This window comes from Diadema antillarum, unplaced genomic scaffold (assembly GCF_040938485.1).
Source record: "Diadema antillarum isolate AM-2024a unplaced genomic scaffold, OU_Dant_1.0 scf00000064, whole genome shotgun sequence".
NCBI classification, from domain to species: Eukaryota; Metazoa; Echinodermata; class Echinoidea; order Diadematoida; family Diadematidae; genus Diadema; species Diadema antillarum.
In genome coordinates this window covers 426245-453386 of record NW_027270953.1, presented here as the reverse complement: position 1 = coordinate 453386, position 27142 = coordinate 426245, and the positions used below count along the sequence as shown (strand labels likewise).

The window sequence follows — 27142 nt, the reverse complement described above, 5'->3', positions numbered from 1 at the left end:
AAGGATGTATTGATATTAATTTAGTAGAACAACCCAAACAACCTACATACAGAAACTAGGTAAAACGGGAAGTAGTTACTGGTACAATGTATTGTGGGGGGGGGGGGGGGTGCAAAATAACTGGCAAATTAATGGGACAGTCCCGAACATCAGTAGCACAGATTTCATTTATCCTGTTCTAATAAAAATAAATAAATAAATAAGTAAAAAATTCATATGAACTTCACAAACGATGTCCACCACTTCTCACTTTGTGGCATGCTAGCAGCAACAAGTGCTAACCACAATACCAGTGTTGCACGAGATACATAAGAGGCAGTTTTTTGGCAGCATCATCATTCTTTTTTGTTGTTTAACCACAACATAGTGCCTTTGCTTGAAGGTCTATCAACACCCACATACCAGAAGTTACAGTACATTTACAAGGTATGTCTGCTTTAATTTCCCCCTAAGGGAAAAAGCAAAAAACCAACATCATATCACAAGGTCATGGTACATTTCTTTTTATCTACATGTTTTGGCACGACGTCAGCCCCTTCTACCCAGCCCCTCCCCCTTCCCAGAAACAAGTGACATGACACACCCACTGTATTTGGGTTGCTCCTGGCCATATTTGGTATTTTACTTGTTTTTCTCTAAGAGGCAGACATTTTTCTCATTGTTTTTCCCCTATTTCTCTATTTCTTCACCATCCCCACCCTCCCCCACTATGTAAAGCTCCTATATTGCTTATGACATGTGCCACCTTTGATCAAGTTGGCAAGGGATTTAACCCCTTCTGTGCTAGGGACTTTGGCTAGTATGTATAATGTTATGGAGTTTTCTGTTCCACTTGGCACTCAATGCATACAAAGGGTTAAATGAAGAAAGTGTCCTTGAGATTGTACTCTTGTATAGATCACTGCAAATGTTCCCTACTGTTCTTTTAGCTATCACACATATGCAGTAACAGCGCTGTCACACAACTATTCTGAGCTTTATTTATATCTTCCTTGATGTAGGGTATCTGTGAATCAGTGATGAGTGTTCAAGGTTGCACTAACTTGGGGGATAAACAGTCACTTTAATGATAAGAAATCTGAAGAATTTCACAAGCTGAGATCTTTTTTTTCTTCTTCTTCTACTGTATTCACCCCCACTCAAAATCATTAATGTAAAGTTTATTTCATTTAACAATTGATATAATGTACTATTTTTGGTCCACTTTGCTAGCTTTATTTTTTCAAATTCTGGGAAAATTCAAATGATTACTTTTTAAAGTTCATTTAACAATCATGGCTACATTCTGCCAAAGCTTCAAGAGAGAGCTCAATAGGGATTTGACTACAGAGACTTGGCTACACCTACCACCACTCTGTGCCACACAAAATGCATTGAAACAAACAAACAGCCACCTGACAAATACCACAGGTACAGTCAATTGAATTGATACAAACTAGATAAATAGATAGATAGACAGATAGAAAGATAGATAGGTAGATAGATAAATAGACAGATAGGTTGCCAGATTGATATTATACATGTACAGTGTATACAGATAGAAGAATTGATGGTAAAGATAGACAGATCTGACTGTAGGTGGACAGATACATACCATAAACATACATAAAGTTTAACAATAGATGAATAGATAAATATAAAGATAGAGACAGATAGAGCGACATACAGACTAACAAACAGACAGACAAGCTTATTAAAGTGCTAGAAAGGGCTCAGGTAGGCAGGTCTTTCTGCTTCACCATTGCTGCTTTTCTGTTTCTTTGGGTATACGGAGTCATTAACCAGTTGAGGATGAGTCCTGAGTATACTCGGGCAGGTGTCTATGGAAAATGCGTCTTGTTGCAAAATCAGTCCGTCCTCAACGGGTTAATGAGACATAACTTTAATGTGGGGTATTTGTCTGGCACGGTATACAGTCCTGCTCAAGGAAACATTTGTAGTAAATCAACACCGGATCCTACTAAAATGTTGAGTATAAAGATGAAAAACTACATGCTACTTCCTGAGTACTGAACAAAGGGTACCCCAACTTTCTCTGCAATGCTTCAAAATGTCAGCAATATGACACGTCTATTTCTTACCAAGACTGGGTGCTTTGTTCAAATTTTTGAATAACTATCAAACAGATGCTTAGAATGCAGACCTTTTAATAAGTTTTGCAGAAATTTGATATTTAACTTTTCTTCGCAGGTTTCCATCCCTGATTAGAATTCTTTTTTTACATTGTATTCTAGGTCATCCATAAACAAAGAAATGACTTTTCATATCACTTGTAACTTCATATCCATCACAAGTGAGCTGCTAGACGGCTAACATTACATTACGCTAGAATAAACAGTCATAGATTTCTCATGGGGAACTCAAGATGAAAAACCTGACATGTTTTGGCAGGTTTCCATACAGATAGCCTATCAACCCCCACTCCACTCCCCAACCCCCCCACCCCCCCCCCCCACATTACCACCTGCCACCCCTAACCAAAATCTTAGAACTCACACTCCCCGCTATTGAAGCACATTGAATAAACAGAGGATACGAATCCCAACGGCTTTTTCTTCTAAACCAAAACACACAGCGAGGAAATGAAGATAGAGACCAGTTTGCAGTGTGCACATCTAATACATGCAATTCCCAATGAGATAAGGACCATCTATGTTGACAAGCACTCAAATACATATCACACACTAACGGCAAACTCAACCTGTGACCCACAGATTCCGTAATCTCTACTGCTCCCAACGATGCCGCCGCCAGCATTAACCAGTAGAGGAAGTACCCAGTGGACTTTGTGCCCAAAGTACACCCAGACCGAATCTCTATTTCTCACATATAGTTTGCACACGTTCACAAATCTGTGAGAGATAATACCGACGATGCCTTGACTGAAATGGACACATTAACCCTATGTGCCTGGGCAGTTAGCTAGAACTCACTAAGCATGTATTCCTTAGTTGTTAGTTGATCCCCCACCCCAAAGTAAAAAAAAAAGACTTTAATAAAAAAAGGAACTTTGACTAGTACAGTGCACTTCCGTTAACATTAACATGATTATAGAGAAAATCTCAATACAACAAAGCAAAAATTCAGGTCCAAAATTATCATCTATACATCTTTGAATATTTTAATGTTTGGCTATAATGAAAGAAAACTGCCAGTCCTGAGGACTTTGATATAGCGGGAGTGTCTGTATTGCAAGTTAGACAGCCCAATTAGATATGATAATGTCTCAGTCCAATAGAAAGGCAATGGTGACAACTCATAGACTAGAGGGATTAGGGGATTAGGGGATTAGGTAATCTCTACTCAGTGACAGTCCCTCCCCAGACATCTGGGCCAATCAGTGAATAGAAACACTCCAGGTGATGTGCCAGGGCGTGGAGGTGTTAAACCTCGTGCACTGCTTACGAGGCAGTAGGCAGCCATTTTATCATTTGTGTGATTACATAATATCATGTTTGACACAATCCTAACAAAGTCTTGTGAACCAACATCGCTCCACATATTGAGTGCAAAGCTCAGTTGGCTTCATCCCTGTCAGTGAATTCAGCACTCCAGAGTCCAGTGTGTTTTGATTACAGTCCCGACCTCTGTTATCCAGCCATGTCAGGACCGGCGTCCGTCCGGAAAAGCGATTTGGTCCGATATGGAAGGTGCTATATTCAAATGTATACCCTCATACAATGTATGAGTACAAGCAGGCTGTTGACCCAGTGGCATGGTGTAGCTACGTAGCTAGTGCACTCCGCAACAGTAGTGTAATTTACACTAGCCTACTTAAAATCACAGTCCTGAAATTGAAACACTTCGCTGTAAAATTCATAGAATATTTCTGTAGGGAATATCATAAGTAAATTGCGCAAGTACTGTAGGAGATTGAATTGTGTTCAAAATTACTTTTTTATTTTTGTCTTCACTGCTTGGAGGCATCCGGATAATAGAGAAGTCCGAATAAGAGAGGGTCGGATACAGGGGCGGATCCAGGAATTCCGTAAAGGGGTGGCACAAAATATATTTCTGGTGCTACTTCTGGGTTTCATTCATTTTTTTTTAAATTCATTTATTTTGTTTTGAAAAAGAATAAAGAGGAGGCTTGCACCCAGTGCGCCCCCCTCTGGATCGACCACTGGGATAATCGAGGTTGGGATGTATTACCAATTCATCCCACGGGAAACCTGCCACATGAAGGCCGTGACCCTTACCTGCTGTAGAATGCTGGCCAGCTGGTTCTTCTCTTTGGTGGGAATGCCATCCTTTTGTAGCTTGACGAGAAGCTCCGGCTTCTTGAATGGTCTCAGAGCTAGAATGTGGATGATTCGATCCCTAGGTGGCCAGAGAGAAAGCACACAGCAAATTCAAGTCTTAAAACAAACCTTTTATAGGGGAGGAGGAACTCAATATATCATGACTGTACAGATCTGAGTAAGTGATTGCTGATGATGACAGTTTTCAGTACTGATCAATTTAAAGCTGGTGAAAAACAAAAAAAGATATGTTGTTGCACTGTTGAATAAAGCTCTTCTTATATTAAATACAACATGACCCTATCAACTCATCCCTGAAAACCACTCAGAACGCCATCTTATTGACGTTGGTAGAGCAATGACGGCCAAAAGGTGAGCTTTTGTGGAAATTACAATCGGAGATTACCTGATCATCTAATAGTTCAGGTGGAATGGACAATGCTCTCATACAGCTGGCATATTTCATATGACTTGAACAAATAATCTGATATACATTATTTCCCATGTTGCGTTCTACTGACAAATTTGGGAAAAATACAGCTATTAAGACAATATAATCATCCCCTCCACCTAGGTGGGTATGGTTTTGCAGGCTTCGATTTGTCTGTTTGTTTTTGTTCGCTTGCAACAAAAAAAAAAAACTAGTTATGAACAGATTTGGATGAAATTTTCATGAAAAGTTGACAATGGCACAGGGAAAAGATGATGAAATTTTGGAAGTGATCTACAACACCATCTGGATCCAGGAACTTTTTAAGATTACCTCTGAAGGATTCTTTATCATTGACAGGGTCAATCATGACTGCTAGATGGATCGGTTGTTTTTGTGCTCTCAAAGTGCCTTTCTAGTTTCAAATCAATCAGTTGAGAGATTTAATAGAGTAAAAAAAATTGAGTGCATAAAGAACAAAGCATCTCTTCACCTGTAGGATCTATTATGTACTGCTGATTTCTGGCTCGATGAGAGACCGGTACTACCCTTGGTACTGAAACCAGACGGCTTGGGGCCACTACTTCTACTGCTGCTATTGCCCATTATTGCACTTTTCGAGGTGGCCAGGGACGCAGAGTGGGAGTTACGAGACGACGACGGCAACGAGGTGGACATCAACGACGACGAAGATGATGACATCAGCGTGGCTGGCACTGAGGAAACATTGAAGCTCGATGACGTGGAAGAGTACGAAATGGAATTGGAAGATACTGCGGGACTGTTGGTACTGGATGTCGATGAAGAGATGATCTTCTTGGCATGAGCGGAGATCGATTTCCGTTTGACGCGATGCCCTGGCTTGAACTGGTTCTGCTGCACCTCCTTGGTGCTATGGAATAAAATGAAAAAGAAAAAATGAAGCTACACCCTGCTCCCTCCACTATCATTTTGCGACCTTCACAGATATCATTTGCCATAGCGATGTAGTTTCAAGACTGGATCTGACATGTAACGAAGTTTACTTTACGTCTGCATTTGCTTGTTTTGCGTCTTAGGTACAACCCTAACAATCAAAATCCAAATTTTGACAACACAAAGTGTGCATTGCTTATGAAGATTGCACAATCTTTTGATCTAGCACAGAACCTGGGGTCATAATGAGTTGCAGAGTTCCCTAGAATTTTGTGCCTGAATACAGACATGTGGTTTTACATCTATCACTCAATGATGGATTTACAAATATTCTTTCTTAATCTTTTGAGTGCTTTCAAGTGTTGACTGGCAAAGAAAACCACATAGCATGGCAGAGAAAGAGTTAACAAGTCAGCAATGTCAGGCCTCACCTGACTTTCTTCATCTCCTGGTCAGCAAGCTTCATCTTCTGCTGGGTGGTCTGGTAGACATCGTCCGTCCCGCTGACCGTCACCTTGGTCTGGATGCCCCCCAGTGAGTCCAGCTTGTCCTCCCCGCGGCTATAAGGAGACATGCAATGAGTGGTCAAAACCAGAGTGGGTTTGTGACAATCTTGCTTGCATGCCAGAGAATCGCTTATAATCAACAAGAAATTTCTGCTTTAATTAGCACTGATGGCTACTAGGTAAATATGGATTTCAGCCTTTTATTTATTCCAAGGCCTACAATTTTCTTCATTTTTGCCATCTCCAAATATCAACCTGTTCTATTATACAAATGCTATGATACAGCTGGTGTAGCATGGCAAATGCATGATTATTAATTCTCAAAGTACTTGGGCTTTCGCACAACATAAAAGAAATGTATACATTGGACACAGTCAGATTAATGTCAGGAAAATTCTGAGAGGAAACTAGAATTTGGTTCTGCCCTCAAGACAAACTGAACATTTTTTTTTCCCTTCGCTCACATTTACTTTGAAACAAGTTGACGGAAGCCTTGAACTCACATGTTACGATAGTGCTGGATGCACTCAAAACTACTGGTGGGCGGGGCATGCAGCGGCTGGACAGTGAACTTGAATTCTCTTGCGCCATTTTTGGCCTCCTTGCTAGGGAATGTTATCACCTGTAAAAAAGAACAAAATATACCTACAGGTGTACTTAAAATTTGATGTGACAGACAAATATAATGTAAATATATATGTGGGCCTATCCACAAAAATAACCAACAAAAAGACCCGAAATCAGGATAAGAAAATGGTCTGATTAAAGGCCACTCAATAATTTGTATAATGTGGGTTTTATCATTACTACATGTGGGTTTCCCCTGAGCTACCTGTATTTGGTCATTCATATGCTAGAAAACAATTTTGCATGAAAGGTACATAGTTACAAAGTAGGCCTATGTAGAGTATTAAAGCATGCTTTCATGAGGGGGAACACCAGATGCCACTGATCAAGTCAGTCATTCTGATGTTTTCATTTTTTTTTTTCTATTTCTTTATTTGTGTGTGTGTAAAGGATATATGTAATAGGATGTTTGCTTTTGGTTTTCACAAGGTTGGATGACGGAAACTGATCATTTTAGGGGAACTACAAACAACTTACTACAAAGTGTTTGGGTTTTTCTTTTTTAATTCTTCAATCAAAGATCTAAATTGAAAGATCATGTAAGAAATTGTGGTAAATATTACTGTAAGTGCTGGTATATTATATATATTATCCATCATTGATATCTCTACTAGTGGAAAGATAGATGGGGTGATTAAATATGACTAATATTTCTGTTCAGCAATGTACAAAAGACAAAGTCCAACTTATAAATTTCAATTACGGGGGGGGGGGGGGGGGGGGAGTCAAGAAAATAATAAACTATATCAAAAGAAGCACATTATCATTATAATGGCAGACCGCTACAAACACACAACCTGTTTTTCACTAACTTTTACATTACAATTTGATTCTCTCACCTCCAGAACATAAACATGAACCTAGTATAATCACTGGGGAGTTAATATGCAGAATATCCTTGAAGGGCCATTGTGGAAAAAAAAAAAAAAGAGGGAAACTTTTGATTATGTTTGGGTGATTTCCCAAAGGTGTGCTTTAGGTTTCAATTTGATTTTGTTCCAAGACTGAATACATGGGGGAAAAAATCTCAAACAATGAAGAGTTTTTTGGCAATTCTAACAAACATCCTGATATACTCTTGTAATCTGGTAGCACGCCAGGTACATCCGGTAGCACTATTGCAAAATAGTTTGTCCTGTAACAGTAATGTTGCACTGGAAACTTTGCACAAACTGATCCAGGAGGAGATTTGGGTTGTGTGACAAGTAGTTCTCAAAAAAATCCCACTGTTGTATTACCTAAGGAATTTCCACTGTTAGACAGAGACAATTTCTATGCCTTTCCTGTGCAAGGATTTTTGAAATTTTTACCTTAAAAAAATAAAAATATATTTCTGCAAAAGCTGTTCTCCGATTCAAGTACAAACAAGATAATACAGTACAAATCTAAATCCTTGCTATTTGTGTAGCACTTCAAAATATATGCTTGCCTCCATTGTGTTTTTTTTTTCTTTCAAATAACATTGAGTTACAACTCAAATTATAGTGCATGCCACTAAATGTGAAACAAAAACAAAATTGTATGTAAATGTCATTGGTGTGATTAAAGAAATGTCAGCTTCTGTACTGTTTTTTACTTTTTCTTCTTCATCCAGCACCGTTTGTCTGGAAATAACGCAGTTACTCAATTGGACACAAATGAAAACATGGACTTTTCTGCAGGTGAATAATTTAGGATTAAAAATAAAATTGAAGCATATAAACAGATATAAAGCAAAGCAGAGATTATATGCAGAATAGACTGAAAAGGCAAGCGCTAAATATAGTTTTCGGATTGTTCCCTTCGCCATTCACATACGAGTTTGACAAACAAGCAATTTTGGATGAAAATACCAACAGACATTACACAAATAAACCAATTTGTGAATTCCTGAAATGTTGTTAATATAAACCTGTGTTAGATAATGCTGATATTTATAGATGAAGCTCACAGTAGGCCTACACATGATATTCTTTTCTTCTTCTTTTTTTATTTTTATCTTTATTTTTTAATTCAAATGTCTCTACTTTGGATTCGGGCAGTAATTCTCCAAGTAGAGAGGGTTTTTTGGGTCATGATGCTGACATGATATTTTACATACAGCTCTCACCAGGACTAAAGATAAGCATGGGGGACGTGGGGGAGATAAAAGAAAAAAAAAGTGAATGACCTTTTGATGGTTTTAACCATTTGAATCCTTGAGGATCTTTTTGCTGCAGAAAATATTATATTTTCATCCTCAAATTGGCAACTCTGCATGTCACTATACATTGTATATTTGAGAAAGATTAAATGGATCTGGTTATATCTGAGATTTACATGAAGATGAAAAGAAAGATACAAAGAAAAAAACTCTGCTAATTTATAAGGGAAATAGGCTTCAACATTCTAAAATGCACCACTAATTCATAATCGATAAATTTGACAAGTAAGTTAGCTTCTGAAATTTCTGCAACTGAAATTATTATTTTCTATCAATATCAATGCCTAAATCATTTTTCTTTTTTTAAACTGGGTCCTACAATATGCTTGTAAGCAATAGTAACAGAAAGAAATAAAAAAAGAAGAAGAAGAAAAAAACGGCCCAATACAGAACCACAGAATTTTGGAATCTGGGACTTGATACATGTAGGTTATTAAAGGGAACCTCACTAAATAGACAGGGCAGGGGGATACTGGAATCCTATCAATGAAAAAGAAGGAGAAGGGGAAAAGGGAGAGAGATGTAACAATGACTGATAACAGCATTAAGGGATAAAAGTAATGACTGTGTGCATGAGCTCTTTAGTGAAGACCACAAACAAGGAGTAAGAGCAATTATGGTACAAGGCTGTGAATGTATTATTTCCAAGGATGTAGTGTCAGACTGAGGTCATGGCCTTCCCACAGGAAGTGACAAGCTTCCTCCTTCGCATCACTAGTCTCATTCAAGGCACTCTTGAGTATTTTATTCATTCTTAAAAGCACTATTTACCATTTGTAGGTGAAAGAAAAACCCAGCTTTAGTGTTTCAAAATAGTTCTAAAATGGGAGTTAGGGATAGAGGCAACAAATGTAAAACTGTTAATCAGTATAATCAATGTTAAGTATTGTTAAATATACAAAATATAAAATACTGTAAAACAAGGAATGTTCGCATGCATTTTAATTTCGCGAATTTCATGAGCACCAAGATTCGCGAAATTAAAATGCATGCAAAATTTCTTGTCTACACTATATGCATTGAACGCCAGTGGCAATTAGCGAAAATTTCATGCCACGAAAAAGGTTGTCGGCTCCAATTCGCGAAAATTTTGTGTCGCGAATATATCATGTTTTACAGTAGTTAACTGTTTCTAGAATAAACTGTCCACAGTTATGGTTTTTTTTTTTTTTTAAATAGTGATATATCTGCTCATATTTCAGGCTTTATCGTGTAATTTATATGATAGGATGTTTTGTGATACAACTGACCTACACATATGCATCAAATGTGATAAAGCGAACTTTTTGAATCACTGCTCCCACTGGTAAACAGTGGGTTTAACTGTCACACAGTGTAGATTGGCCTTGACTGAATAGCAAAGTATAAAAACCTGAGAACCTCAAGGAGTAGAGGAAGCTAAATCTTGTAAAATCTAAAGTGGTTTCCCAATGGTCAGCCAGACTATGGGACTGGTGACAGGTGAACTGTCACACCTCTGTTACTTTTACCAGCTACTGCTGCTGCTGCTCCGAGTGCATTATCAACTCACTTCTGGCACAGAATTAAGGTTTCCAAACAATTTACAAGGAGTTTTGGACAGTCTATATATGCAAAGCTGTTTTTATTAAGGGGTTAGAAATGCATTTCTGAAACGCCAAAATCAGTTCGATCGCAACTGCCTTTGAGCCAGAAATGCATTTCTGTAATAGAGTAGATAAACACGAAGTAATTTTGAAATGTGTTCATAGCACGAACCTGTCCATGCCAACCACTGCCAACTACACATCTCCACTCCTTGGGTCAAACTGCGCAATGGAACTGAGCAGTGACAAGACCTCCCAATCAACTTACAACAGACTTGATAAATGCAACAAGTCAAGAAATCCGAAAGGAATTTGCATAGGCCTACATGTTTTGATAGTGGGTATTGAAACTTGATGCAAACTGGGGTAAGTTGATAAATGCAGCCTTTGATTTAGAGTTACACATGTGGTGGTACAGAGGCTGTTTTTCTTTATGGTTTATATAAACTGAATGTTGGTCTCTCCACAGAATTCGCATCGTGTGATTATTATGGCTGATTATACAATTTTATCATGCACTACAACAGTTGCGTGGTTTACATTGTATCTCATAGGTCTCCATTTGTTGCTGACACATTGCCAGTGTGGCATAGCCCTTCCCTGTTGTGCATGTTTTAATTTCACATATTACGTTATATTTTTATCCAACAGTTGTCTATAATCATGTTGCGACTGATTGTGCAATGATTCTGCTGAACAGGTGTCACGAACCCCCATCAAAACGGCGCACATTATGGACAAAGAATATTGACAAACTCAAGAGATGCTGGGAGCAGAGATCCTCTTCAGCCTAGCGCAAACAGAGACACTTGGGCAAACATGTGCGATCAGAACTTGCTGATGTTTACTGCTCGTGAACGTTGTATTAAAATGAACTACATTTGCAGCCCCTATTGGCTCAACCCTTCAGCCAATAGAGGCTTCTAGCAATGTCAACCTCCACTTACTAACAGAAGCAGGACTGTAAAAATGGAAATTTTTGGCATAGAAATTAATGTGCATTTCCCAAAATGAAACTAGCATGACAATAAAAGCACACAATTAGAAATATAATTTATATGATATATCTTTGATTAAAAAGTAGTTACATCGAAAGGGTAAATCTGACATGTCATTTGTTTTCTTCATGTTTGCTGCGTGTGAATTTGCATTCTTTAATGTACGCCAGTTTTCATTCATTCATTCACTTATTTTTTCCCCATTTCCAACAGAAACATACAACTATATTACAGTAATTGAATACATAAATTTCATCATAATACAAAATAAAGGATAAGTTTACAAAATATTGTAAGTATACAGAAATGCTGGAAATGATTACTAGCGCCTGTTACCAGGCATGGAAATGAATGTATTCGATAAAAACAGAAATCGTGATTGTTGTCCATGGACTTGCTTTTGAGTCTCTGTATTAAAGGGCCTTGCCAAGAAGCTGTTCTGGAATAACTACGATTGCAGAGCAAAGCTCTTTGCAATGATGTAACACCAGCTGAGATTACAGTAGATCTCTACAATTATTATTGTGTATGCACATAAGGTTGAAGCACAGTGAGTAAGTCATACTGGCTTAGTTAAATCAGTTCCATGAAAGCTTCCAACTTCATTGTTAACTGGAGACTGTCTCTCATTCTTTTTTTTTTTCTGTTTGCTTGGTTCTTTTCTAAGGGCAAGATTGTGACAAATCCAGGTCTTGGCAAACGCTCGAGAAATGCAAGCCAAGTATGGGAATATAACAAATCCGCGTTAAACAAACGCTGTTGCTTTTTATGTCACACACTACTTCCTTAGCATCAAAATCTTTTCATTCACAATGTGCATAGTGTGTACAAATCTTGTATAGTAACGTAATCTGTGATTCCTGACCACGTCATTAAAAGTAACTAACAATTCAACAATCACTGATCCTAGATCCAACAGCCAGTGGCCTACCAGCTCATGACTGGCTAAAGGAGAGGGGAAGGGGAAGGGGAGGGGGTTGTATTATAGCAGACTTGTCAAAATCACGGTCAGTACATTGTATATAATGCACTGCTGTCATTGTGTCATTGTGAGTGTGCATTTTCATGTGTTTAGCCTTGTTTTGTCTTTTTTTTTCTCCTCAATCTTCGTCCAGTTATGACTCATCGCCTCATTATTAACCAGAAACCAATCAGAATACTGTGTTTACAGCGCACATATCAAGTGCTACAAGTTGCCATCACCAAATACTGTATACGCTATAATTTTCGCGTACATAAATTTTCGCGAATTGCCGCTGTCACACATTTTCGCGAGTGGTTAAATTCGCGATTGGGGGACCAGAGAAAATATGAAGTGGCAAAGAAAGTGTGAATTCTCAACTTACTAGCAAATAAGAATGATACTAGTTATACACTGCATGGAAAAGACTTGCCAAACTCTGCGAACCAGTAAGTTAGAATTCAACATTTTTGAAGTGGTTAAGTCCATCGCGCTAGATTTCTGACGAGTGGTCCCCTAGATTTCTGACGAGTGGTCCCCTTGCGATAATGGATTGGCTCTCTACAGTATTCGTAAGTTGACGTGGACGTGCGTAAACAAGCCTAGCCAGTATGGTCTGTTCGGTAAGCCGTGACATGGTATACTAGTACTGAAATGTTCGTATCATCAAGGCAAGGGATTCATTTTGGAAGGTAATATTTTCGCGTGTTGTTAATTTCGCGAATAGCTCCCGACTCGCGAAATTCGCGAAAATAAAACCCCCGCGAAATATATAGCGTATACAGTACTGTATGTCATATCCGAAGCTCACACAGAAAGGGCGCTAACAAAAATAACACCAGCATCAAAATCTGTTTTTCTCATGGATTTCATGTTTTTGAACAGTCGGGTTTGCCCCCTTGGGTAAGAATCATTCTAGGGCCTATTTGTGATGGTTATTCAGACCAATTCTTTTTTTTTGTATGTATACAGTATTTTATTCAACTCATGCTGCATCACCTTGCACGGATTTGACTGTATTGGTGTGACATTAGTAAGTATACGAAAAAGATCAATCTTTTTCCAAAATCTCAACAAAATAACTGTAAGACACATTTTTTTTCCTTTTTTTTTTTGGCAGTCTGATGAGTCATACCAGAAATGACGTCTGACCTTATATGAGACATATCACATATGTGGGGAAATCTTCACTAAGATTAAACTCATCATCATAAGGGTTGTTTCTTTTTTTTTCTATAAAACAAATACTAACCACCCAATCTGCATCCTCACATAAATATCATTTGGTGAAAAAAGCAGAATTCCATCCAATTTGATGCACCTGCCTAGTACTACAGTCTGTACCTGAACTTCAACTGGAGTGACACAATATTTCACATGCACCCAAAAGCATTCTTTACCTTCAGTAAAAAATCTGGGTCATTATTGTCAGCTGCAGAATAGGACCTAAATTGCATCAGACCGCAGAAAACTACAAGTAGTACCTACCAGGATAAATCCCATGAGAGTGAGAGAAATATATTGAAACATAAAACATAAAGACACCTCCCATGGAGCCTGACACTCATCTCCATCAACATAATATACAGGTACCTACTGTGTGTACAAAACAAGGTTTGATATAGATTACAAAACATGAATGAAAGAGTATCATCAACATTCAAAGATTATTGGGTGGATTTGCAAATATGTGCTACACCTTTTTCAGGCATCAAAACAAAACATTGGCACCAAAATATCTATATGGTTGAACAAAGTGGATATTGTGTTTTAATCTATCCACAGTAATTCACATTTTGAATATTTACTGTTATTCTGTTATACTATCCAAGAAGTAATGGCAAACATCTCTTTCTTTCTTGTGAAGTTCAGTGTACACACGTGTCTATCACACCTACTTGCTTATTGCTTACCTGGGCATTTATATCTCAGCAAAATAATTCACAAGACTGCTTCATCTCTTGCTTTAGAAATGATAATTACTTTAAACGTTTCTCCATTTTATCAGCATTCACGTAGCAGTGAAGTAAAGAGCAAATGTTCATAATTGACTGTGCAAAGGTAAATGTACACTTTGAAAGCAAAATAAAAATCTTCTAAAAAATGACATTTTATGGTCAATCATCTTTCACATCTTTCCACAGGAGTTGGCAATACGGAAGCAGAAGAAAGGCTAGAGGATGGAGAAAGTGGTTGCCATGGTTACTGATGGTGGTCATTGTGTACTTACGCCGCTGTTCCCTTTGAATTGGATGGTAGGTTTCTTGTTGGTTGAATACTGGAGAAGAGAACAAGAAAAAAAGGGAGAAGGGATATGAGTGCTTGTGCAGACTCACACAGCAGGCATAAGTCAATACTTCATAACCCTGCTCCTTTAACCCGTTGAGGACGGTTTGATTTTGCTACAACACGCATTTCTCATATACGCTTGCCCGAGTATACTCGGGACTCGTCCTCAATGGGTTAAGTGCACGTAATTCATGTGCTCCTCAGTCTCACTACTCCAACACCACACCTCGAAAGTACTTCAGGTACTATTGAAACTGAATCTTTCTAAGAAATACCTGTATACTACACTTCACCGAAACCATACTTGTACATCCATAACTGAACTTTGATCTTGATTTTGCACAGCCAGCAAATGAACAGGTCAAGGAAAGTATAAATCTTGTCTGCACAGGGGGATTTTCCCCCTCCCCCCCCCCCATTTTTTCCCCTTTCAATACAATCATGCAGGTATTAGACCACAAGAGCAAATGCACATGTAGTTACAGCTTAATGATTAGATATGGAAAGTGCTCAAGCAGACACGAGTCACTTTCACTCAATGTGCAAAGTTCACAGTCATACCATAGAATGATTCAAATCTTGCTACACTGTGCACCTGTACATTTAAAAAAAAGACAAGAATGAAATAAGTGTTCCCTGATTTGCAAATACACACTCTTCCTATACTTGCACTTTCCACCATTTTATTGGAATTCCCCTCAAATAGAATTGTGTGGATTTGCTGAATGCAGAATTGTTGGAAAACATGTGAAGTTTGAAGGAAATTTAACAATTCATTCACAAATTATGACATTTTAAGAGCTTTGGTTATATTTTGTGAATATGGAAGGTCCTGAAATTCACTTCATAAAATATAATTGCCTTTAAAATCACACAATACCTATAGTATTTATGGTGGGCAATAGCTACCGTGACTGCGCTACTTTTATCAATAAAAAGGAATAATACAGACATCTATGTGTAATACCTGGCTGAGATTCTTGACATCCACTTTGTAGTGTAGCACCAGGTAAGGACTTTGTTTTAACTTGTTTGTATAATGACGGATAAATTACTTATAAATGCATATATCACAACCATCTACACAATTCATATTGACTCCACAAAGGACAATATTCGCCCAATATTTTGCCTGGTTGATGTTCTGTCGTGGCACATTACTCAATGCAATCAATGTAATGTAGAATTATGTATCACTGGCCCCTGCATGCACCCAGTCACAACCACAGGGCGTGCATACGTAATAAAGTAGCTCGTTTATACCTACCGTACTTGTATGCATGCATGCTTGCAGCTGATGCTTTACTACTGTCAATATAGCGAACGTAATAATTTACAAAGCAACAGTGAATGTAATAATTTAGAAGCAACATTGAATGTATTCAAATGATTATAACAGTAGTATGTGGAATCACGAAATACTTGATTCTATAAACATGATTATTTCTTGATTTTCTCTTTACAGAAATTACAGCCATACTACAGATCGTATACTTCCCAGCATGTGTTTTTAGAGCAAAAACAGTATATCTTTCTACAACTTATAAACAAAGGTCTTGTTCAGTTGGCAGTCCCCTTTAATAAGTCCCAAATTTGTCTCACTTTTAATGATATGTCATCATGTAATGTTTACAGCATAAAATGGTATTTCCTCATGACTCACTCACAACTAATATGTTGATCCTAGCTTTGTGAGTATTGGCAGAACAGATCACACGACGATATGACATACATTTGTAGAATGAAGAGTAATAGAGTGTTTTTTTTGGTGCATTACTAATTATTCTTGGAAATGTGCTACATCATACACACTTATAGCATTTTCAGGAAACTGATCCTGTGCCTTAATATGACAGAAATCTAGTAACGAAATTATGTATCTTAATATATTAATTTATGGCTTTAAGCAAAACATAGCCTGGTTTATGCGTTGAGTCTGTGTCATTCAACTGGATGCACGTTTACGACCAGTATGGTAATTTTCATAATGAATAATGAAATACAGTTGTGATTTCAAGGCTCGGCAAACATACACACTGGATATTTGAAACATGATACGCTTTGCCGCCGTCCTAGCCTCACCATCGCCATTATCTCAAGAGTCTCTTTCAACGCCTGTAACACATTTCGGCAGACACAAAGTACTAGACACCCAGCCATGCAGCAGACAAGCCCATTATTTGTACAGGTGTTTAAGTCAGCCTATCTATTTCAAGACACCCTGTATAGTCATGACTGTATCTCAACTACACATAATATACTAGCATCCATGAGGCCAACCTCTAAAGCACACAGTACCATTACTGGGTTCTTTGTAGTGTCAACCCACATCTTTAACACTGTGTAAGCTATCATTTTTGCGCACATATATTTTCGCGAATGAGGAGGTCAGGGACATTTTCATGAGATGTTGTTTTCGTGAATTGACACCAAGGCTATCCTGTATGCACAATTAACCTTGTGCATGGCAACATTTTTGTGTGCTGTTAAATTCGCTGCCCAACAGCAATTTGCAAAAATGTAACCCAATACATTGCAAAAACAACAGCCTACACAGCAATTCTTCTTCTTTTAAAGGTCTTTAGAGGACATGGTCGGATCCAAGGGTAAGGCCATGAGATAATTGGAGAGAGTAGAGCAAGTTATAAATCCTTGTTCCTTGTGCTCTATTCTCTATGACATGTGCTGATTTATAAGCCAGAGAGGGGGGGGGGGGGGGGGGGGAGAGACAGAGGGGGGGGGGGGAAACTTAACTGAAACCAACCACGTTGGGAGACATCAGGCTGTACATTTTAAATGTGCATGATACCATTTACTGCTGCATCAACCACATTGTAGCTTTCAAAATGGCTAAAAAGTAAATTGTGACTTGATGGCAAAACATATCATTTGTGCCAATGAATTCTGATGACGAAGTGCATAAAGTATGTAGGCCTACAATATGCGTACATTGTACACCTGTATACAAATGTAGGTACAGTGTACATAGTCCTTTACAGTTTATGTACAGAACAGTACATCTCTGAATAGTGGACAAGCATGGCACATCACTTGTACAACTGTTTATGAGGAAACCATGGTCTGTTTACATCAAACTCTAAGGCATACAGTTACTATTTACATTAAAAGTGGTAAAGAAATGGTATGAAAGGCATCTTCCCAAACAGTGTGAACACATGGACTGCCATGTGCAACTTGTCATAGTCAGTCACATTCAAAATATTAGCCTCATCCAGTCACACTCAAAATATTAGCCTCATCCAGTCACGCATGCCTCCCTACACCTTCCCTACCCTTCGTCAAGACATGTTGTTTTTTACCCCCTCTTTGCGTCGTAACACACTGACTTTTATACACTGCCAGGCGCCTGACTCACAGCACGCAGCTACTGACGTGCATTCGGTACTCTTTGCGTGGGGACTTGGGAGAAAGTTTTCGTGTCAACCGGCATGACTCAAGGTCATTAGACTACGCAACTTCATTGTACAGCTGCAGCAGCCATGGCATTAAGGAACAGCAAAATGAGAAGCCCAGGGCATGTGTCTTTTCACTGGACAACCTTTCTTCTTAAAAAAAAAAAAGAAACAAAAAAGAAACAAAAGTGCACTATTAGCTTCACAACACACTTGACCATCATTCTTGTTAGTAACGGGTGGAAAGGTAAACTGTCTTTGTAGGTACAGAGTATGTGCCACACGTACGACTGCATGTACATTGTGTGTGTAGAACCAACTGCTCTTGCACTACAGTATATCAACCAGAATTGCCTATTGCCAATATCACAGTCAGCTGTATTCAACAGCAAAGCATATGAATACAATGTGCATTCACACTGTATACATTCTCAATACACAATATTCAATTTCCAATCTACTTTATACGCCATATTAATTTAGCAAGTCTAAATTTTCGGATTTCGCGAGTGGTTAAATTCACGATCATGAAGTACTGTATGCCTACTGAATGGAGAAATATGTGTGCATCACATTCATATATCCAGATCAGAGTCATTATTTTCACATGTCTTTAATTTCCCAAATAGCACCTGACTTGCGTATTCAACAGAAAAGCATGAATGGGCATTTATACAATGTACATTTTCAATACACCATGTTCATTTCCAATCTACACTGTACTGCATAAATTCCATCTAAAAATGGTACAGTTGGATTTGCTCTTTAAAGAAAAAACAAACAAACAAACAAACTTTCATGTGGTCTTGTCCATGATAATGAAAATCTTTTATCTGCTAAGAGTAGGACAGCTCTATCATTTTTGTCATTGATACAAGTGTCACAGGTACTTTGTAGAAGTGGGATATTTGGGGGATGGGGTGTCAAATATTATAGCCATGGTGTGTAGTAAAGGATAGTATCGAGGGTATGATGTACCTATTGCCCTAATAATGACCCCATGACATTACCTAACAGCATCACACTTTCTAGCTTAGTCACAGATGACTTTACACCGTAGTATGACGGGCAACGAATCAGCCCTTTTGACTAGACATCTGAGGAATTGGTCCCTGGAACTTCACCAGTGTACATGTAACTCATTGAACCGCAATACACAATGCCGATGTTGTCCTGGCTGATAAATTTAGCAAGTGACTTGAAACTACATTGTACAACATACACTGTCATAAGGTAACTGTTTGCCTTCCGAACACATTCACAATGTATTTTACAACCAAGTTCAAAGGAAAACCACTCCATATTCCATAGACTTTCATACAAGAGTAAAGTCACAGAGAACAGTACAACAGTTTGTATTTTCATAAATTTGGTCATAATCGACAGGGCATTAATTACATTTAAATAGTACATATGTGACCCTGCACCTCAAAACAAACAAAAAGTCGCCAGACATGAATTTTTAGTTAAGACCATATTCTGAAAGAGCAGACTTTAAGCTTTAAAATGATGTATAAATCAAATCAAATGGACTCTCCTAACCTATCTATATATTGGAAAGAAAGTACAAACTCAGGAAAAGTGTGAACTGAGAAAAGAGGCTCTGAAGTACAGTGTCTATTCAAGCGCTTAATCTTTACCAAACCGTGCTGGCTGTGCGATGAATGGGACAAAAAACAGGAAGTAAAGCACCAGAGTAACAACAATGAAGGGATTATCAGATTAAACTGAAATTAAGCATGCCTCATTAATACATTCTGTCCATAATCAATGCCAACTTTCAAAGCAGTAGCACTATCCTTTCAAAAGTTATTAGAGTTGAAAGTGAAGAGTATGGATGGACAAGGTTTTTCAGAAATGAAAAAGGGATTCTACAGACACACCTAATCACACGATTCTACCAAAAATGTTCGAGATAATCTGCTAAAAAACACACTTTCCTGCCTGTTTTATGATACCAAATTTTAGCATAATGTAAAAGAAGACCCGCTCTTTCAGAAAATATGAAAAAGTCAAGTTCGGCTAGGTTGACCCATTTCACTTATTTTCAGTCCTCACGCAAAATCAGTGTGTGCGACTTTATGTTCGTTTTGAGATGCACGGTCAAATATTATGTAAAAATGTTTGAAATAATTTCAAGACACAGTAATATCAATTAAAACATCAACATAATATTTAGCCGCAGCAGTTCCTCTCTTTTTTTTTTCCATTTTTTTTTTTAGGGGGAGGGAGGTTGTCAGATTGCCAGTGCTTTTTCTAAACAGTTTAAAGTGCTCACACAGCATGCATCACTGTTTAAAAAAAAAAAAAAGTTTTAACTACCTACGTGTACCTCCCACTGAGCAGGTGCATTACTATATGATGACATAAATGGTATCCCGGGGTACCAAATAAAAATCAGCCATTTTGTTGAATTATTATTATTTTTTTTAAAGGTTGTACCCTGGGTTGCCAAGAAGTGGAAATTAGGCCTATTTTGGTGCTGGAGCTAGCCCGCACTAGCCACTGCACTGCACTGCCCTGCACTGCACTGAAGCACACGCTATTGCTATGTAGCTAGCACAGCGTACCATGCATGCATAGTATAATGTGCAGTGGCATGGGAGTGACTATATAGTACACGCACACACAGGGCATGCATTTTTCTGCAGCCATCCTCGAGTGGACGTGAGGTGGCGCTACACGACGTGGTATCCCGGGGTATCGCGTGATGTATCATATGTACAAACCTTTAGCGTTTGTTTGATACATTCATTTTAACCTACATGTAACACAGGTCTTCCTCTATTTTCAAATCATTCTCTAATACTCCAATCCACCACAACATTTGTGTTCTCCCGATGGAGCTCCAGAAATTAAGACTGCACAGATTCGAGATGACAATTTGTTACAAGTCAAAGTGATTTTAAAAGCACTGATGTTTCCCATAAAACATTTTCGGACATTTCCCCTTTTAATAGAGTTGAGACAAATGGCTTCGCTAATCATATTCAAGAAGCATCTACAGTGTATTATGCAGGCTACATTTTGTAACTTGTGTTAATAATGTGGATGTATCCATTGAGCGGGTTTGGCGACAAGTTCAAACAAGTATTCACAATTTCATTACTACATTATTTTGTCAGGTTCACTGTACTTTAAAGGAAACCAACACCCAAAAAGAAATGTGGATTGAGTGAAAGCAGCAACATTAGTAGATCACATCAGTGAAAGTTTGAGGAAAATCGCACAATCGATGCAAAAGTTATGAATTTTTAAAGTTTTGGTACTGGAACCGCTGGATGAGGAGACTACTAGAGATTGTGACGTACGGTATGTTTGGACAAAAATATAAAGAAAATATAAAGGGAATTCCACAAAAATTCACTTTTCTAGCATAATGAAAGAGGACTTGACTTACCAATTTCAGAAAGCAGGGGGAATAATTGCTACCGTTAACATACAGTATGTCAGTATCAAATTGATTGAATGTGTAATTTTCATGAAAAATGGATTTTTTGTGGAATTCCCTATATATTTTCTTTATATTGTTGTCCACACATACATCATAATCTCTAGTAGTCTTCTCATCCAGCGGTTGTAACACCAAAACTTTAAAAATTCATATCTTTCACATCGATTGTCCGATTTTCCTCAAACTGTCACTGATGTGTTCTACTAATGTTGCTGCTTTCACTCAATCCACATTTCTCTTTGGGTTTTGGTTTCCTTTAAATCATGGTAAAATTCTCTCCCTTGCTTTCCTTGTTGACAATGCTGCAATGATGAAAGAGTTTATTCATCTGGCTGTCATGTAAATATGAACATTTCCTGCTTTAATAGAAACTGTTGATTCAAATTTTCACATCAGATATTAATTCTAAAACCTTCTCATATCATGAGATCATATTCTATTTCCTCCTTTCAATCTCCTAGTATCTTTTTAGCTCCTAAACTTTTCCTACAACAGAGTTTTTCCTGGAACCTGTGAGCATGCATCTTTACATTTCATGGGTTTCAGTAGTAAACGGGACTAAAATACGATGACAGAAATATCACAATTACTATTTTCTGCAATGCAGCTGTAATACCTGAATAGTTTTAATAGGAAATCCGTCTGGAGAAACACAACACTCATATTACAGCTGTACCTTAAAAATGCACATACATTTCTTAATTTTAAAGATCGTGTTTGAAAGGGGGCATCTCATGACACACAAATGCAGTCAGACAAGAAATCATTCTGACTTAAAAACGATACACAATCTCAAAATATGATACAATGATCTCACAGACATTTTCGTTGTTTTTGCAAATTGACAGAGAGGTCTTAAGCGCAATATTACTTTTAATAGCGCATGGTGACATTTTCGCGCATTGTAACATTCACGGACCAATTATCATTCGCGAAATTGGCGAAAATTAAACCCTCGCGTAAATAACAGCTTATACAGTATCCCAGTCACTAACGCTGCTTGTTGACATATCAGAAATTATACAGATTCATGCAAAAAGAGAGTAATACACAAAGAAACGCAACCACTGCATTTAATACATGTACCTAAAATTCTTACATTAAATGAATGGATTCGATCAGACTCATTAATGATGTCTGATCACACACACACACACACACACACACACACACAAATGTAAACATGCAAAGAAAACATTATACAAAGGAATCCAGTAGCATATGTTATACCAATCATGATTCGAGTACTCACACAAAATCCATTTTGATAAACATTCTGTAATACACCACCTTGTCTGTCAAATATCTTTTACATAATTGCAAAGAGAAGATACAAAAACACACAAACACATACACAGACTAACAGGTGCACACACACACACACACACACACATACACATACAGGCACATACTGTACATGTTGATGTACACTCCCACAAACACACACACACACACACACACACACACACACACACACACACACATCCCTACCAATTCAACTTTGCTATTGAAACTCTGCTACAGCTGGTTTAACAAAATGCATGCCTGCCCAGGAAATCTGTTGAATTCCACAGACAGGTCTGCATTCCTGGAAATGCACTTCGCTGTGGATAATTGAGCTCATTCAAACTTGAGTTACCAGGTATTGGAAATCTCCCCATCCCACTGGAATGGCATGGACTGGCAATAGCCATCCAAAGTACAGTACGTTACCTCAGTCTCCTAACTGCATGTAAAGTTTGCATCTCTGACTGATCATTTTGCGTACAAAGAAAAAAGGTGCCCCCCCCCCCTTTCCTGTTAAACTGAAGCACAAAGGGACTATGCAGTACTGGTTGAGGTGAGGATTCACGTTTATAACAGTTTTTGTTGAGATAATGAGAAACCTCTCATGAAATATGAAAGAGCATGTAATTTCAAGAAGGATTCAATGTTTATTTGATGAAAATTGGCCTTGAAATGGCTGAGATATCCAAAAAGGTGATCCTACAATGTAATAAAATTGACAGGCCATGACTTTTATTAGGATTGCTTTGTTTTTCATTGTATTTAGATATATCTCAGTAATTTCAAACCCGATTTTCATCAAATAAACTTTTGATTCCCCTTTAATAAAATTGTATGCTCTTTAACATTTCATAGAGTGGTTTCTAACTTATACAACTTTTGTATCTCGCAAAAAGTTCCAAGCTGAATCCTCACCTCAACCAGTACTGTACAGTCCCTTAAAGGCATAATTTACCATTTGCAGATGAAACAAAAACCCAACTTTAGTGCTTCAAAATAGTTCTAAAATGTGAGTTAAGGATAGAAACAACCAATGTAAAAACTTGAACAAATATAATCAATGTTAAGTATTGTTAAATATACAAAATGTGAACAATAGTTACAATAAAAAGGTTTCCAGACTAAACCGTCTACAGTTATGGTTTAATGAGGAAAATAGTGATATCTCTGTATATTTTAGGCTTTATTATAAAAATTTTATATGGTAGGATGTTTTGTAATACAACTAACCTACAAAAATGCATCAAAAATGATATCTTGAACATTTTTTTAAATTACTGCTCCCAAAAGGTAAACAGGACCTTTAAATGGAACTATCAAAATGTAGTTTCCACTGAAACAGGAAGGACATTGCAAACCAGCAATGCATGATGTACTCTTGTGCACGAATACAACATGCAGTACATACAGTGTAATGTGCAATTTCTAATGACAGAACTTTCATTTTCAGTAGTGTGTCTCTACTCCGCAATCTGTAAACATGGCTATCACTATGAAGCGACACAGGGCAGATGTTGTAAACGTCTTATTCCAGCAGAAACAAGTCAGGATCAATGGACAGACAGCAAAACTGGGTCCTCTAAAAATGAACAAAAAGATTTTAAGAGACAGCTTTATGCAGTGGCGAATCCAGAGGGGGGCGCACCGGGCACGCGCTCCCTCTTTATTTTTTTGTTGAAACAAAAGAAATGAAAAGAAAAAAAATTGGGGGGGGGGAAGTGAGCGCCTCCTTTAATTTTGTAAAGGCACCTCCCCTTTACGGAATTCCTGGATCCGCCCCCGTTATGTATCACAATACAGTATTGCCAAAACAAAAACAAACTAAAGCAACACATTTTTTCCCAAAAACTATCGCTATAGTAATATGGCATCTTCTTTGTGGTTCCTGATGAAGAAAAAAACATTTGTGACACAATGTGAATTTTTGGACACACCATGTGACAAGATAGTTCTATGTTGTAGGCCTATGTCAAATGCACTGTAATTGGGTAATGGAGGTGGCTTTTATGACTGACAAAAACCATGCCCTCAGCACCTTTTGCAATCCAGTGTCATTTGGGAATTCACTGAAATTCAAATTCTGTGACCAAGTGTGAATAAATTTCAATGTCCAGTTAAAGGGATCGTATAGTTTTGGTTGAGACCTAATTTCAGGTTTCAAACATTTGTGAGATAATGAGAAACCTCTTATGAAATATGAAAGAGCATGTAATTCTATGAGGAATTTAACGTTTATTTGATGAAAATTGGTTTTGAAATGGCTGAGATATCCAAAAATGAGCAATTCTGATAAAGTGTGGGACCCACACTTTATTACGATTGCTTTGTTTTACCTTGTTTTTGGATGTTTCATTTATTCCACACCCGATTTTCATCAAATAAACTTCCAATTCCTCTTAAAATGGTATGCTCTGTACTATATCATAAGTGTTTTCTTGGTATCTCGCAAAAAGTTAAAAGCCCAATTCTCATCTCCACCAATACTGTACTATCCCTTTAATATATGAGCATTGAATTGGCTATATTAACAAAATAAGAAGTTCCTTTAAGAGGATGTTTTAATGCAATCAACACATTTAAATGCACTCTAATACTCTAATGAGATGCAATGACATATGTGTATTATATGCACACATGTGAATTGCCTGTGTGAGTGAATCATTGCATGGAGCTTAGCACGGCTCAACCTCCCTCCAGTCTGACCATACTTGTACACGATCAATTATCGTGGGGCAGTAATCTGCACGTGTCGCACAACAGATCCTCTAGAGATGCGCTGGTGTAGAATGACAGCGTAGCACGTTTTCTCTCCCTCCCCCTCCCCCTATCTGTCTGTGGCTCTCAGAGAGCCAAGCTGTCACAGCATGGACCAGAAACCAAATAAAGGTATCACAGTGTGGAATGCCTGCCCTTCTTGACTACAAACCCATGGGGTTGCCAAGGATAACTTTCATATTAAAGGTATCATTTACCATTTGCAGATGAAACAAAAACCAGCTTTAGTGCTCCAAAATAGTTCTAATATGTGAGTTCGGGATAGAAACAACCAATGTAAAAATGTTAATCAGTATAAACTATAATCAACAATAATACAAAAAGTGAACAATAGTTACAATTGAATTGTTTTTAGAATAAACTGTCTATAGTAAAGGGTTTATTGAGAAATCCAGTGGTATTTCCTTATATATTAGGCTTAATTGCAAAATTTTTATATAGTAGGATGTCATGTGATACAACTGACTTACACATGCGCATGCATCAATCATGCGTATGCATCAAATGTGACAACTTGAACATTTTTTAAATAGCGGCTCCCAATGGTAAACAGTACCTTTAAGCATGTGTCTGAGCCGTACATGTACATTTCACCATCTCATTATGAATGAACTGCTACATGTACGCCTTACTTCCATATAAACGTTGCAAGACAAACATAAGTTCATTTGCTTCACTAGAAATATTCCTTGAGTACTCTGATCTTCCAGTAATCTTGTAACAATTCAGTTGTAAAATCTCCCTGTTAAAAGAATGTTGGAATATTGTACACTTGTATGTTTCGTTGTTATGGCCTTTAATACCGTAGGATGTGCTTTCTACATTACAAATCAGTTGTGATGTCAACAGTATGCTTACACTGTACTATGGATGCAGAAATAATTCCTCTTTACAACACATTTGAGAAGGTATTAGAATGAAAAGGATATTTTTTCATGTAATTACATATGTAGTAATATGCATTTATGTACACATAGTATTTAAAGACAGCAGTCCAATAATACCATCAGGAACGATAATGATAATGATGATGAAGAAATAGAGAACATTAAAGCAGGCACCGTACATTTCAAGCAGATCAGAAAATTAACTTTCAGGAGAAAAAAAAAATTATGTACGAGTTTTAATGTATACGTAGTAGGCATGTATTGGCAATGATACCAATATCGCTTATTAGAGGTGTAGCATTCACAGTGGCAACATACATTGTAGGCCTACATAATAAGATTGTAGGCCTATATATTAGGCCAAGTAAAAAAAGAAAGCAGTTTCTCGTCCGGGTTTTTTGAGCAAGGCGATGAGGGAGGCCCTTACTATTTGATATCTTACTATTTTTTTCGAGAATTGTCAAAATGAAAGTAATATGTGTTTCTCGTCCGGTAATTCTGAGAAAGGTAACGAGAGAGGGCTATACTATTTTCTATCCAATTTATGAAATGAAATATCACTCTGGTAGCTGTGTTACGAGAGACCAGGTCCCAAAAGTATGTCTTGCCTGC

At 37.7% G+C, this 27142-nt stretch overlaps 1 protein-coding gene across 1 annotated transcript in view; it reads right to left on the bottom strand.

Moving 5' to 3' along the window:
* LOC139716371 (RNA polymerase II elongation factor ELL-like) overlaps nucleotides 1–27142 on the bottom strand; it is a 63002-nt gene that overhangs the window by 24308 nt on the left and 11552 nt on the right. The window contains exons 2-6 of the mRNA XM_071627917.1: nucleotides 14656–14703; nucleotides 6596–6714; nucleotides 6018–6146; nucleotides 5165–5563; nucleotides 4200–4320 (exon numbers count right to left, since the gene is read on the bottom strand). Of these exons, the coding sequence (XP_071484018.1) occupies nucleotides 4200–4320; nucleotides 5165–5563; nucleotides 6018–6146; nucleotides 6596–6714; nucleotides 14656–14703 (816 nt within the window). The remainder of the gene's footprint in view (nucleotides 1–4199; nucleotides 4321–5164; nucleotides 5564–6017; nucleotides 6147–6595; nucleotides 6715–14655; nucleotides 14704–27142) is intronic.